At 50.9% G+C, this 17617-nt stretch overlaps 1 protein-coding gene across 8 annotated transcripts in view; it reads right to left on the minus strand.

The window, feature by feature from the left end:
- slc36a4 (solute carrier family 36 member 4) overlaps positions 1–17617 on the minus strand; it is a 354139-nt gene that overhangs the window by 257634 nt on the left and 78888 nt on the right. For all 8 annotated transcript variants that reach the window (XM_052467980.1, XM_052467979.1, XM_052467978.1 and 5 more), the window contains exon 10: positions 2308–2477. In XM_052467980.1, the coding sequence (XP_052323940.1) occupies positions 2308–2477 (170 nt within the window). The remainder of the gene's footprint in view (positions 1–2307; positions 2478–17617) is intronic.

Consider the following 17617-nt stretch of genomic DNA (forward strand, 5'->3'; position numbering starts at 1 on the left):
ACAACATGGTAACTCACCATGGCATACCTCATCTAGTCATGTTACACTGAGCTGACCTCTACAGTAATACAACATGATAACTCACCATGGCATACCTCATCTAGTCATGTTACACTGAGCTGACCTCTACAGTAATACAACATGATAACTCACCATGGCATACCTCATCTAGTCATGTTACACTGAGCTGACCTCTACAGTAATACAACATGATAACTCACCATGGCATACCTCATCTAGTCATGTTACACTGAGCTGACCTCTACAGTAATACATGATAACTCACCATGGCATACCTCGTCTATTCATGTTACACTGAGCTGACCTCTACAGTAATACAACATGATAACTCACCATGGCATACCTCATCTAGTCATGTTACACTGAGCTGACCTCTACAGTAATACAACATGGTAACTCACCATGGCATACCTTGTCTAGTCATGTTACACTGAGCTGACCTCTACAGTAATACAACATGGTAACTCACCATGGCATACCTCATCTAGTCATGTTACACTGAGCTGACCTCTACAGTAATACAACATGATAACTCACCATGGCATACCTCATCTAGTCATGTTACACTGAGCTGACCTCTACAGTAATACAACATGATAACTCACCATGGCATACCTCATCTAGTCATGTTACACTGAGCTGACCTCTACAGTAATACAACATGGTAACTCACCATGGCATACCTCATCTAGTCATGTTACACTGAGCTGACCTCTACAGTAATACAACATGATAACTCACCATGGCATACCTCATCTAGTCATGTTACACTGAGCTGACCTCTACAGTAATACAACATGGTAACTCACCATGGCATACCTCATCTAGTCATGTTACACTGAGCTGACCTCTACAGTAATACAACATGGTAACTCACCATGGCATACCTCATCTAGTCATGTTACACTGAGCTGACCTCTACAGTAATACAACATGGTAACTCACCATGGCATACCTCATCATCTGACACCCACATTTCACATAAACTCAAACAAAGAGGACAAAAGGACATATCACAGACACACACACACACTTCAACGATACTAGGCTTGGACGGTATACTATATACCGGGGAACTTGAAAATAGCCAGGAGATGGTTTATCAATACACTCAATACTGTTGAAACAAAGTTTTTTAATAAATGAATATTTGTAGCTCCTTTTTAAGTAAATACCTGCAGTCAACTTGTACAATAGATAAGGAGATGAAGCAGATTGCGTTCTTCATTTCACCCATCACATTATTTTACATTATGAACCTTACCAGTAGTCCCCAGTCATGTGGTATTTGTTTACAAGCACACAATGAGAGACCAGCACCTTATGAGTCACTCACTGTGGTGCAGCGTGCGCCGGTTGACCTAGTTACAGTATGGAATTCACAACTTTAAAATGTTTGTCAACAAGATATCTTATTTTACATTTACATTTTAGTCATTTAGCAGACACTCTTTTCCAGAGTGACTTACAGGAGCAATTAGGGATAAGTGCCTTGCTCAAGGGCACTTCGACAAATTGTTCACCTAGTCGGCTTGAGGATTCAAACCAGCAACCTTTCAATTACTGACCCAATGCTCTTAACCGCTAGGCTACCTATTAAGTTAACTGTCTAAAATGTGCTAAATGTACTTCAATTGTGCATTTGGATAGTTAATTTAGTTTCTTCTAGAAACAAGCTTTTCTTGGTAAAATATAGGTTTTATGCACACAGAAAACTGTGAGTAGCATTTTTGAGATACTTGTATAGGTTTATGAGCTGGGATGTCTGTCCTGCAAATAGTTTGTCAGAGACTGCATAATATTATCGCATTGCGCTTGTTAGCATTTAGCTAGCATTCGATCTGGAATTTTACATGTAATTGTTACCTCGGATTACAGAGGCTCAATGGGGTTTGAAAAAAGCACCCGTTGTGTTTAGCATTACCAAATGTTGGTTGGTATGAAGGTAGGACAATCTGGATACTGCCCAAGTCTAGAGGAGACAGCATATAATACTGACACACACGCAAATCATAATTAAACATGATGTAACCACACACACAACACAGTCAAACATTGACTACACACACACTGTACACACCCACAAATCCGTCACCATAGTACTGAGACGGCCGCCCTAACCTCTCTGTACTCTACAGCATCAGAGAAACCTTGTACTGGGAGACAGAGCAGGTCAATTTGCTCCTTTAAAAAAGGCCAGCCACACAGCCATCTACACCATGTCCACTAATAGACACCGTGTACTACCATGTTCAACCATGTTCCTGTTTATGTGACGGGGCTTACCAAGCATTGTGAGGAAGGTTAAGGGTTATGCTTCCTTTGATGTCGTCACCAAAGTGGAGGTAGCCTAGCGTTGCCAAGACAACGTAGAGGACGATGGTGATACCCATCCCGATGTTCAGAGCCGTGGGGAACCGCTTCGGTTCCTTCATCTGGTTCTCTAGAGGAAGAACCTGCCACATACACAGTGGAGAGCACATTGTCAAGAAAACAGGAATGCTGTATAATGTAATACAACACAAATAAAAACATTATCCTGAATAAGAGCCTGGAAAGAGTTCCACGAAAAACTAAGTATTGAGATCTGAAGAGCCTGGAAAGAGTGCCCCTGAAAAACGAAGTATTGAGATCTGAATAAGAGCCTGGAAAGAGTGCCCCTGAAAAACGAAGTATTGAGATCTGAATAAGAGCCTGGAAAGAGTGCCCCTGAAAAACGAAGTATTGAGATCTGAATAAGAGCCTGGAAAGAGTGCCCCCGAAAAACTAAGTATTGAGATCTGAATAAGAGCCTGGAAAGAGTGCCCCCGAAAAACTAAGTATTGAGATCTGAATAAGAGCCTGGAAAGAGTGCCCCGAAAAACTAAGATATTAAGAGATGCTGAATAAGATCTGAAGCCTGGAAAGAGTGCCCCTGAAAAACGAAGTATTGAGATCTGAATAAGAGCCTGGAAAGAGTGCCCTGAAAAACTAAGTATTGAGATCTGAATAAGAGCCTGGAAAGAGTGCCCCTGAAAAACTAAGTAAGATCTGAATAAGAGCCTGGAAAGAGTGCCTAAGTATTGAGATCTGAATAAGAGCCTGGAAAGAGTGCCCTGAAAACTAAGTATTGAGATCTGAATAAGAGCCTGGAAAGAGTGCCCCTGAAAACTAAGTATTGAGATCTGAATAAGAGCCTGGAAAGAGTGCCCCGAAAAACTAAGTATTGAGATCTGAATAAGAGCCTGGAAAGATCTGAATAAGAGCCTGGAAAGAGTGCCCAAAACTAAGTATTGAGATCTGAATAAGAGCCTGGAAAGAGTGCCCCTGAAAAACTAAGTATTGAGATCTGAATAAGAGCCTGGAAAGAGTGCCCCTGAAAAACTAAGTATTGAGATCTGAATAAGAGCCTGAGAAAGAGTGCCCCGAAAAACTAAGTATTGAGATCTGAATAAGAGCCTGGAAAGAGTGCCCCCGAAAAACTAAGTATTGAGATCTGAATAAGAGCCTGGAAAGAGTGCCCCTGAAAAACTAAGTATTGAGATCTGAATAAGAGCCTGGAAAAAGTGAGATCTGAATAAGAGCCTGGAAAGAGTGCCCCCGAAAAACTAAGTATTGAGATCTGAATAAGAGCCTGGAAAGAGTGCCCCCGAAAAACTAAGTATTGAGATCTGAATAAGAGCCTGGAAAGAGTGCCCCCGAAAAACTAAGTATTGAGATCTGAATAAGAGCCTGGAAAGAGTGCCCCCGAAAAACTAAGTATTGAGATCTGAATAAGAGCCTGGAAAGAGTGCCCCCGAAAAACTAAGTATTGAGATCTGAATAAGAGCCTGGAAAGAGTGCCCCCGAAAAACTAAGTATTGAGATCTGAATAAGAGCCTGGAAAGAGTGCCCCTGAAAAGTATTGCGATCTGAAAAAGCCACGAAATGATGAAAAGCATCATCCTTCTGTTGAATAACAAATCCTTGGCAGAGAGAAGGATAACTGAGCAGCTAGGAGGTCTCTGATTACATTATACATGGTGACCTACGTTAACCCCAGACGTTTACCAAGCAACTCAGCTTTGGGAGGAATCAGACTTTTGCTGGGGATGAGGAGAGTTGGTATGCTGGGTGAGTGGGAGGGTGGGTGTTGGATGTTTTAGGTGCTGCCGTTTGGCTCGTGCCCCGTGGGGATGCTGCATGGCAGGGTGGCAGGAAACATTATCACCACTAAGTACCACACACAGGAACGCATCTCGATCTGGGCAGAGGGATTAACGATTGGCATTCATCACCAACCCTTCACATAAAGAGACCGTGGTATAATTTGATCCCCAGACACTCGCACCTACCTCCCTTTTTCTCTTTCTTTTATTCCCTCTCACCCTCTCGCTCTTTCCCACCTCACGTCAAGAAAATCTAGATGCTTTCTAAATTGGGTAACAGTTTCATTTGAACAGGTTTAAAGCTGGCTGTCAGTCACATACAAATTCAATGAACAGATGTATTTGTCTTTTCCTCTTCCCTGCTTGGTAGTGACTGATCAGTTCTTGACAGGGGCGTGTTACCTCTCCTCCTGATGCGACTGATAACTTGTCGGACTGCTGTTTGACTTGGTGATTCATGACTGTCTGGCAGCGAATTGAGAACAATTGCAGCACCAACAAGGCTAACAGACACAGAGGGATGGTGAACACTTCAACGACCTGATTTCTGATGCACTGAATATGCATACAAAATACACTATTAGACTAATGTATGAAAGCACACAGCCAACATGAATGTAACTTTAGGTGTCAGAGTAAGTGGATACATCTAAATCACAATAAAAAGTTGGCAAGGGACTCTCCTGTTTGGCTATATGTCCAAGAACCTTGCCTCACTCACAACAAAACATATCAGACACATTGCCCTCAAACCACAAACTCTGTAACAGGGCCAACCAGCCAAGACTCCAACAGTGACTGAGTTTCTTCAGAGCCAGAGAAGTAACATGCCAAAACTCCACTGATCTAAGAGACCTGACCAAAGCCACAGTGCCAGGAGCCCCTGCCTTCTTACCGCCACATCAAGCAGGGTGTGTGAGATGGCGGCATTGGGCAGACAGCTGGTCTGCATTCAGCAGACAACAGGTGGTTCAGTTAACAAGCTAATAACACTGACCTCTCAGCCTGGGGTACAGCCCACTAATGAGAGAGGAGCAGACACATACAGAGAGAGAGAGAGAACGAGAGAGAGAGAGAGAGAACGAGAGAGAGAGAGAGAGAGAGAGAGAGAGAGAGAGAGAGAGAGAGAGAGAGAGAGAGAGAGAGAGAGAGAGAGAGAGAGAGAGAGAGAGAGAGAGAGAGACGAGAGAGAGAGAACGAGAGAGAGAGAGAGAGAACGAGAGAGAGAGAGAGAGAGAGAGAGAGAGAACGAGAGAGAGAGAGAGAGAGAGAGAGAGAACGAGAGAGAGAGAGAGAGAGAGAGAGAGAAGAGAGAGAGAGAGAGAGAGAGAGAGAGAGAGAGAGAGAGAGAGAGAGAGAGAGAACGAGAGAGAGAGAGAACGAGAGAGAGAGAGAACGAGAGAGAGAGAGAGAGAGAGAGAGAGAGAACGAGAGAGAACGAGAGAGAGAGAACGAGAGAGAGGGAGAGAGATAAAGTGAGGGAGTGAGGGATAAAGACAGAGACAGACCCAGAGAGAGACAGACAGACAAACCCAGAAAGACACACACACACAAACATACAGACACAGACAGAGATACACAAACACACAGACAGAAACAGAGACAGACAGAGACCGACACGCACAGACAGACAGACAGAGACCGACACGCAGACAGACAGACAGAGACCGACACGCACAGACAGACAGACAGACAGACACGCACAGACAGACAGAGAGACCGACAGGCACAGACAGACAGAGAGACCGACAGAGAGACCGACAGAGAGACCGACAGAGAGACAGACAGAGACAGACAGAGAGACACGCACAGACAGACAGAGAGACCGACACGCACAGACAGACAGAGAGACCGACACGCACAGACAGACAGAGAGACCGACACGCACAGACAGACAGAGAGACCGACACGCACAGACAGACAGAGAGACCGACACGCACAGACAGACAGAGAGACCGACACGCACAGACAGACAGAGAGACACGCACAGACAGACAGACAGAGACCGACAGACAGAGAGACGCACACGCACAGACAGACAGAGAGACCGACACGCACAGACAGACAGAGAGACCGACACGCACAGACAGACAGAGAGACCGACACGCACAGACAGACAGAGAGACCGACACGCACAGACAGACAGAGAGACCGACACGCACAGACAGACAGAGAGACCGACACGCACAGACAGACAGAGAGACCGACACGCACAGACAGACAGAGAGACCGACACGCACAGACAGACAGAGAGACCGACACGCACAGACAGACAGAGATAGACAGAGAGACCGACGCACAGACAGACAGAGAGACCGACACGCACAGACAGACAGAGAGACCGACACGCACAGACAGACAGAGAGACCGACACGCACAGACAGACAGAGAGACCGACACGCACAGACAGACAGAGAGACCGACACGCACAGACAGACAGAGAGACCGACACGCACAGACAGACAGAGAGACCGACACGCACAGACAGACAGAGAGACCGACACGCACAGAGAGACCGACACGCACAGAGAGACAGAGAGACCGACACGCACAGAGAGACAGAGAGACCGACACGCACAGAGAGACAGAGAGACCGACACGCACAGAGAGACAGAGAGACAGACACGCACAGAGAGACAGAGAGACAGACACGCACAGAGAGACAGACACGCACAGAGAGACAGAGAGACAGACACGCACAGAGAGACAGAGAGACAGAAAGGCAGACAGACAGAGACACAGAGACACACAGAGACACACAGAGACAGAGACCGACATGCACAGACAGAGAGACCAGCAGACAGACACGCACAGACAGACAGACCGACACGCACACACAGAGAGACAGACAGACCCAGAGACAGACAGAGAGACACACACACAGGGAGACCGACAACACACTCAGGGAGACTGACACACACACACAGGCACAGGGAGACCGACACACACACACAGGCACAGGGAGACCGACACACACACGAACAGGGAGACCGACACACACACACAGGGAGACCGACACACACACACAGGACACCGACACCGACACCGACACACACAGGGACACACACAAAGGGACACCGACACCGACACACATACACACACAGGGACACCGACACACACACACAGGGACACCGACACACACACACAGGGACACCGACACACACACAGGGACACCGACACACACACACAGGGACACCGACACACACGCACACACACACACACACACACACACACACACACACACACAGGGACACCGACACACACACACACACACACAGGGACACCGACACACACACACACACACAGGGACACCGACACACACACACACACACAGGGACACACACACAGGGACACTGACACACACACACACACACACAGGGACACCGACACACACACACACACACACACACACACACACACACACACACACACACACACACACACACAGGGACACAGACACACACACAGGGACACACAGACACACACACACACACACACACACAGGACACCGACACACACACACACACAGGGACACCGACACACACACACACACAGGGACACCGACACACACACACACACACACACACACACACACACACACACAGGGACACCGACACACACACACACAGGGACACACACACAGGGACACAGACACACAGGGACACAGACACACAGGGACACAGACACACAGGGACACACACACAGGGACACCGACACACACACACACACAGGGACACCGACACACACACACACACAGGGACACCGACACACACACACACACACACAGGGACACCGACACACACACACACACACACACACACACACACACACACACACACACACACACACACACACACACACACACACAGGGACACCGACACACACACACACACACACAGGGACACCAACACACACACACACACACAGGGACACCGACACACACTGTGACGTAGAAGTCCGTCACTGGCCGCGGGCAGCATTTGGTTCTTTAACGCACACACATATTCATCACTCCTCCCTGCGCCATTATAAGATAAGTTAACAATGTGGGTCGACACACAAATTAACTTCTGTCTTGGTGCATGCATTTCACACTTGTCAATGTTCATATTTGAGAGACACAATAATTATTATACTTATCAATGTTGTGGATGAGCGCATTGTTTGTTTGTTCTGTTCCTCTCTCTCCATCTCTGTAGCTTCCGGGTATGCTGGAAAAGGACCCGAGCTCAGGGAATTGGGTTGGCTTTATAGTGCCTGTCCCAAATGGCTCATTAATGCATATGGGCATATTGAAAGATATTGTCAGTAGTGATGTAATGTTGTAAATGTTATGTTGTGATATTGTTTAAAACCGTGTTGCAATGTATATCCTTTAGTATGTTTAGTTCATGGAAAATGTAGGTTTGTATTGTTAATTGATTAATTAATTAGGGTTAATTGTTCTGAGGGGAGGGGCTAGCCCTACAAAAGGAGCCTCCCTTTCAGTCATAGAAGGGTTATTTTGGATTGAACTGTGGATGGGGCAGCATTGTTTTTAAGCTGTCCCATAAGGTAGACGTTGATGGCAGTACTGTTGATTTTTGTTCCGGAATTCACTTGTAAATAAACACCTTTGCACAGAAGAACTTTTGCGGTTCCGCCATCTTTTTCTTTTGATAGAGGTTAGGTTATCCAGTTTAGCCTTCTGGCCTACTCTACGTGACATATGGTGGCAGTGGTGGGATGGCGTACCGCAAATCAGTGAATTCCAACAAGAAGAGGTAAAGGAATGCGTACAGGATTGCGTTCTCAGCAACAGCATCAACTGTCAGAAAAGGTACCTGAAGTTGAACCGGGGTGGAAAGTATGAGAAACTAGGAGCCCGACCGCGGCGCCAAAGACAACCAGAACTGGGTGAGCTGCTGACTGAAGGAACAGTTGGGGGACCAGAACCACACCCAACCATGGTAACCCTTTTTCAGCAACTTTTCACCTGCCTTGAGAGGAGGGACGAAGACCTCAAGCAGCAGTTACGTGGCCTACGCCAATCTATCCTCACAGCTCCCCACCAGGCGGAACTCGTCAGTGAGAGCCCAAGATTGGGTCTTCCAACACCAGGACGACAAAGGCTCGATGCAGCAGGGACTTCAACTCCACAGCAGGCACCCCAAGCAGTAATGAGGCCAGCACCAGGAGACCAGTCCAGCAGTGTTAACGTCCATCTTCCAGCATTCCTGAGGAAGGAGCCAAAGATGCCCTCATACCAGCAGGGGAGGACATTGAAAACTACCTGCTGAGGTTTGAGCGCATGGCTAAGACGTGGCAGTGGCCTGAGGTAGAGTGGGCCTGCAGGCTTGTCCCATTGCTCACGGGCAAGGCCTTAGAGGCTTACACAGCAATGGATGAGGGGCTGTCCAATGTCTACAAGGGCTTGAAGGAAGCGCTGCTGGTGAAGTTTGACATCTCACCGGAAACCTACCGTCAACGCTTCAGAGCTGCATCAACGCCATCGGGTGAGTCGCCGACAGAGACGTACCACCGCCTCAAGGGTCTCTACCGACGATGGGTTCGACCCGGGGAGAAGACACAGGACGAAATCGGGGAGGTCATCATCCTCGAGCAACTTCTACAAGTTCTACCACACGACATTCAAACCTGGGTCCGAGAGCACGAGCCCAAGGACGGGCTTATGGCAGCCAAGCTTGCCCTGCAGTATCTTAATGCACGTAAAGGGGGCCCACCACAACCTGCAGCACCCGCTCCAAGGAGTCTCAGAGACACAAGGGACATCAGAAACGCCAGAGATGGTGGAGGTAACTCTGGGGGTTATGTGTCTGGGAGGGAGGTAAGGGATCATGCAGTTCGCTCTGATGGGAGGGGTCTGACCTGTTTTTACTGCCGGCAGCAGGGGCACAAAGCTTCAATGTGTCCGCTACGTAAATCCAAGCTCTCAGGTTACTGTTATGTACCCAGAGAGGGGGATGGTGTTCAGAATAGACAGACTCGGGAAGGGTCATGCTTGGTACCTGTAAAAGTGAATGGTAAAAGTCTTGATTGTCTTGACTGCAATGATTGACACCGGCAGTTCCCTGTCATTGATCAGAAAAGGTAATGTACCTGTTAATGACATTGATTATGGTCATCAGACACTGATCCAATGTGTCCATGGTGACCAGTCACAGCAGCCCACAGCTGAGCTCACAGTTGAGATTCAGGGTCAGAAATACCTCCTCAAAGTTGGGGTAATGGAGAAGCTACCTTTTGAGATGATTTTGGGGAGGGATGTGCCTGTACTCTCTGATCTGTTGGGAAGTGTGGGGGGTCAGCTATATGAGCAGTCAGTTTGCCAGTCTGATGTTCAGATGGCATGTTCAGTTGTCACTCGTGCCCAGGCCAAAGCTGGTTTACAACCTCTGCCTGACTTGTGTGATAGTCTGTGCGAGGGGGGAACCAAAGGGCCCAGAAAGTCACGCCGCCAGCGGCGTCTTGAGAAGTATGTGGGAGCCCCTGTACCTGTTGCTGATGTGTCTGGGTTAGAGGTGCAATGGGATGTTCCACAAAATTTTGCTACACTGCATAAGTCTGACGCAATCTTTTTATTTTGATAGAGGTTAGGTTATCCAGTTTAGCCTTCTGGCCTACTCTACGTGACACACACACACAGGGACACCGACACACACACACACACACACACACACACAGGGACACCGACACACACACACACACACACACACACACACACACACACACACACACACACACAGGGACACCGACACACACAGGGACACCGACACACACACACACCGACACACACAAACAGGGACACCGGCACACACACACAGGGACACCGACACCGACACACACACACACAGGGACACCGACACACACACACACAGGGACACCGACATACACACAGGGACACCGACACACACACACACAAAGGGACACCGACACACACACACAAAGGGACACAGACACACACGCACAAAGGGACACAGACACACACACACAGGGACACAGACACACACAGGGACACAGACACACCGACACACCGACACACACACACACACACACACACACACACACACACACACACACACACACACACACACCGACACACACACGACACACACACACACAGGGACACCGACACACACACACACACACACACACACACAGGGACACCGACACACACACACACACACACACACACACACACACACACACGGGACACACACACACAGGGACACCGACACACACACACACACACACACACACACACACACACACACACACACACACACACACACACAGGGACACCGACACACACACACACACACCGACACACACACACACACACACACACACACCGACACACACACACACACACACACAGGGACACCGACACACACACACACACACACACACAGGGACACCGACACACACAGGGACACCGACACACACACACACAGGGACACCGACACACACACACACACACACACAGGGACACCGGCACACACACACCGACACACACACACACACACACACACAGGGACACCGACACACACACACACACAGGGACACCGACACACACACACACAGGGACACCGACACACACACACACACAGGGACACCGACACACAGGGACACAGACACACACACACACACACACACACACACACAGGGACACCGACACACACACGCACACACACACACACACACACACACACACACACACACACACACACACACACACACAGGGACACCGACACACACACACAGGGACACAGACACACACACACACACACACAGACACACACACAGGGACACAGACACACACACACAGACACACAGACACACATACAGGGAAACAGACACACATACAGGGACACCGACACACACACAGGGACACAGACACACACACACACACACACACACAGGGACACAGACACACACACACACACAGGGACACAGACACACAGGGACACACACAGGGACACACAGGGACACACACACACAGACACACACACACAGGGACACACACACACACACACAGGGACACCGACACACACACACCGACACACACACGACACACACACACACCGGACACCGACACACACACACACACCGACACACACACACACAGGGACACACAGGGACACACAGGGACACAGACAGGGACACAGACAGGGACACACACAGGGACACACACACACACACACACACACACACACAGGGACACCGACAGGGACACAGACACACACACACACACAGGGACACCCATACACACAGGGACACAGACAGGGACACAGACAGGGACACAGACACACACACAGGGACACACACACACACACAGGGACACCGACAGGGACACAGACACACACACACACACAGGGACACCCATACACACAGGGACACAGACAGGGACACAGACACACACACACACACAGGGACACCGACACACACACACAGGGACACACACACACACACACACACACACAGGGACACCGACACACACACACACACACAGGGACACCGAACACACACACACACAGGGACACCGACACACACACACACAGGGACACCGACACACACACACACACACAGGGACACCGACACACACACACACACAGGGACACCGACACACACACACACACACAGGGACACCGACACACACACACAGGGACACACACACACACACACAGGGACACACACACACACACAGGGACACCGACACACACACACACACAGGGACACCGGGACACCGACACACACACACACAGGGACACCGACACACACACACACACACACCGACACACACACACACACAGGGACACCGACACACACACACACACAGGGACACCGACACACACACACACACAGGGACACCGACACACACACACACAGGGACACCGACACACACACACACACACAGGGACACCGACACACACACACACAGGGACACACACACACACACACACAGGGACACCGACACACACACACACACACACACACACACACACACACACACACACACACACACACACACACACAGGGACACCGACACACACACACAGGGACACCGACACACACACACACACACACACACACACACAGGGACACCGACACACACACACACACACACACAGGGACACCGACACACACACACACACACACAGGGACACCGACACACACACACACACACAGGACACCGACACACACACACACACACACAGGGACACCGGCACACACACACACACACACACACACACACAGGACACCGACACACACACACACAGGGACACACACACACACACACACAGGGACACCGGACACAGGGACACAGACACACACACACACACACACACACAGGGACACCGACACACACACACACACACACACACACACACACACACACACACACACACACACACACACACACACACACACACACACACACACACAGGGACACCGACACACACACACACACACACACACACACACACACACACACACAGACACACACACACAGGGACACAGACACACACACACAGACACACAGACACACATACAGGGAAACAGACACACATACAGGGACACCGACACACACACAGGGACACAGACACACACACACACACACACACAGGGACACAGACACACACACACACACAGGGACACAGACACACAGGGACACAGACACACAGGGACACACAGGGACACAGACACACACACACAGGGACACACACACACACACCGACACACACCGACACACACACACAGGGACACCGACACACACACACAGGGACACCGACACACACACACAGGGACACCGACACACACACAGGGACACACACACACACACACGGGACACCGACACACACACACACACACACACACACACACACACACACACACAGGGACACACAGGGACACAGACAGGGACACAGACAGGGACACAGACAGGGACACAGACAGGGACACAGACAGGGACACAGACACACACACACACACACACAGGGACACCGACAGGGACACAGACACACACACACACAGGGACACCCATACACACAGGGACACAGACAGGGACACAGACACACACACACACACAGGGACACCGACACACACAAACAGGGACACCGGCACACACACACAGGGACACCGACACCGACACACACACAGGGACACAAACACACACACACACAGGGATACCGACACACACACACACACACAGGGACACCGACACACACACACACAGGGATACCGACACACACACACACAGGGATACCCACACACACACACAGGGATACCCACACACACACACACACACACACACAGGGACACCGACACACACACACACACAGGGACACCGACACACACACACACAGGGACACCGACACACACACACACACACACACACAGGGACACCGACACACACACACACACACAGGGACACCGGGACACACACACACACACACACAGGGACACCGACACACACACACACACAGGGACACCGACACACACACACACACAGGGACACCGACACACACACACACACACAGGGACACCGACACACACACACACACACAGGGACACCGACACACACACACACACAGGGACACCGACACACACACACACAGGGACACCGACACACACACACACACAGGGACACCGACACACACACACACACAGGGACACCGACACACACACACACACAGGGACACCGACACACACACACACACAGGGACACCGACACACACACACACACAGGGACACCGACACACACACACACACACAGGGACACCGGCACACACACACACACACACACACACAGGGACACCGACACACACACACACACACACACACACACACACACACACACACAGGGACACCGACACACACACACAGGGACACCGACACACACACACACACACACACACAGGGACACCGACACACACACACACACACACACACAGGGACACCGACACACACACACACACACACACACAGGGACACCGACACACACACACACACACCGGCACACACACACCGACACACACACACACACACACGCACACACAGGGACACCGGCACACACAGGGACACCGACACACACACACACACAGGGACACCGACACACACACACACACACACACAGGGACACCGACACACACACACACAGGGACACCGACACACAGGGACACAGACACACACACACACACACACACACACACACAGGGACACCGACACACACACACACACACACACACACACACAGGGACACCGACACACACACAGGGACACCCACACACACACACACACACACACACACACACACACACACACAGACACACACACACAGGGACACAGACACACACACACAGGGACACAGACACACATACAGGGAAACAGACACACATACAGGGACACCGACACACAGGGACACAGACACACAGGGACACAGACACACACACACACACACACAGGGACACAGACACACACACACACAGGGACACAGACACACAGGGACACAGACACACAGGGACACAGACACACACACACAGGGACACACACACACACACAGGGACACACACACACACACCGACACACACCGACACACACACACAGGGACACCGACACACACACACAGGGACACCGACACACACACAGGGACACCGACACACACACACAGGGACACACACACACACACACACACGGACACCGACACCGACACCGACACCGACACCGACACCGACACCGACACCGACACCGACACCGACACCGACACCGACACAGACACAGACACAGACAGACACAGACACAGACACAGACACAGACACACACACAGGGACACACAGGGACACAGACAGGGACACAGACAGGGACACAGACAGGGACACAGACAGGGACACAGACACACACACACACACACACAGGGACACCGACAGGGACACAGACACACACACACAGGGACACCCATACACACAGGGACACAGACAGGGACACAGACACACACACACACACAGGGACACCGACACACACAAACAGGGACACCGGCACACACACACAGGGACACCGACACCGACACACACACAGGGACACAAACACAAACAGGGATACCGACACACACACACACACACACAGGGACACCGACACACACACACACACAGGGATACCGACACACACACACACACAGGGATACCCACACACACACACACACACACACACACAGGGACACCGACACACACACACACACACACACAGGGACACCGACACACACACACACACACACACACAGGGACACCGACACACACACACACACACACACACAGGGACACCGACACACACACACACACACACAGGGACACCGACACACACACACACACAGGGACACCGACACACACACACACACACAGGGACACCGACACACACACACAGGGACACCGACACACACACAGGGACACCGACACACACACACACACACACAGGGACACCGACACACACACACAGGGACACCGACACACACACACACAGGGACACCGACACACACACACACACAGGGACACCGACACACACACACACACAGGGACACCGGCACACACACACCGACACACACACACACACACACACACACACACCGACACACACACACACAGGGACACCGACACACACACATACACACACAGGGACACCGACACACACACACACACACACACAGGGACACAGACACACACACACAGGGACACAGACACACACAGGGACACAGACACACACACACACACACACAGGGACACCGACACACACACACAGGGACACAGACACACACAGGGACACAGACACACACACACACACACACACACATACACACACAGGGACACCGACACACACACACACACAGGGATACCCACACACACACACACACACACACACAGGGACACCGACACACACACACACACACAGGGACACCGACACACACACACACACAGGGACACCGACACACACACACACACACACACACAGGGACACCGACACACACACACACACACACACAGGGACACCGACACACACACACACACAGGGACACCGACACACACACACACACACAGGGACACCGACACACACACACACACACAGGGACACCGACACACACACACACACAGGGACACCGACACACACACACACACACACAGGGACACCGACACACACACACACACACAGGGACACCGACACACACACACACACAGGGACACCGACACACACACACACACAGGGACACCGACACACACACACACACAGGGACACCGACACACACACACACACAGGGACACCGACACACACACACACAGGGACACCGACACACACACACACACAGGGACACCGACACACACACACACAGGGACACCGACACACACACACACACAGGGACACCGGCACACACACACCGACACACACACACACAGGGACACCGACACACACACACACACACACAC

The sequence above is a fragment of the Oncorhynchus keta genome, chromosome 18 (genome assembly GCF_023373465.1).
Source record: "Oncorhynchus keta strain PuntledgeMale-10-30-2019 chromosome 18, Oket_V2, whole genome shotgun sequence".
In the NCBI taxonomy this organism is placed as follows: domain Eukaryota; kingdom Metazoa; phylum Chordata; class Actinopteri; order Salmoniformes; family Salmonidae; genus Oncorhynchus; species Oncorhynchus keta.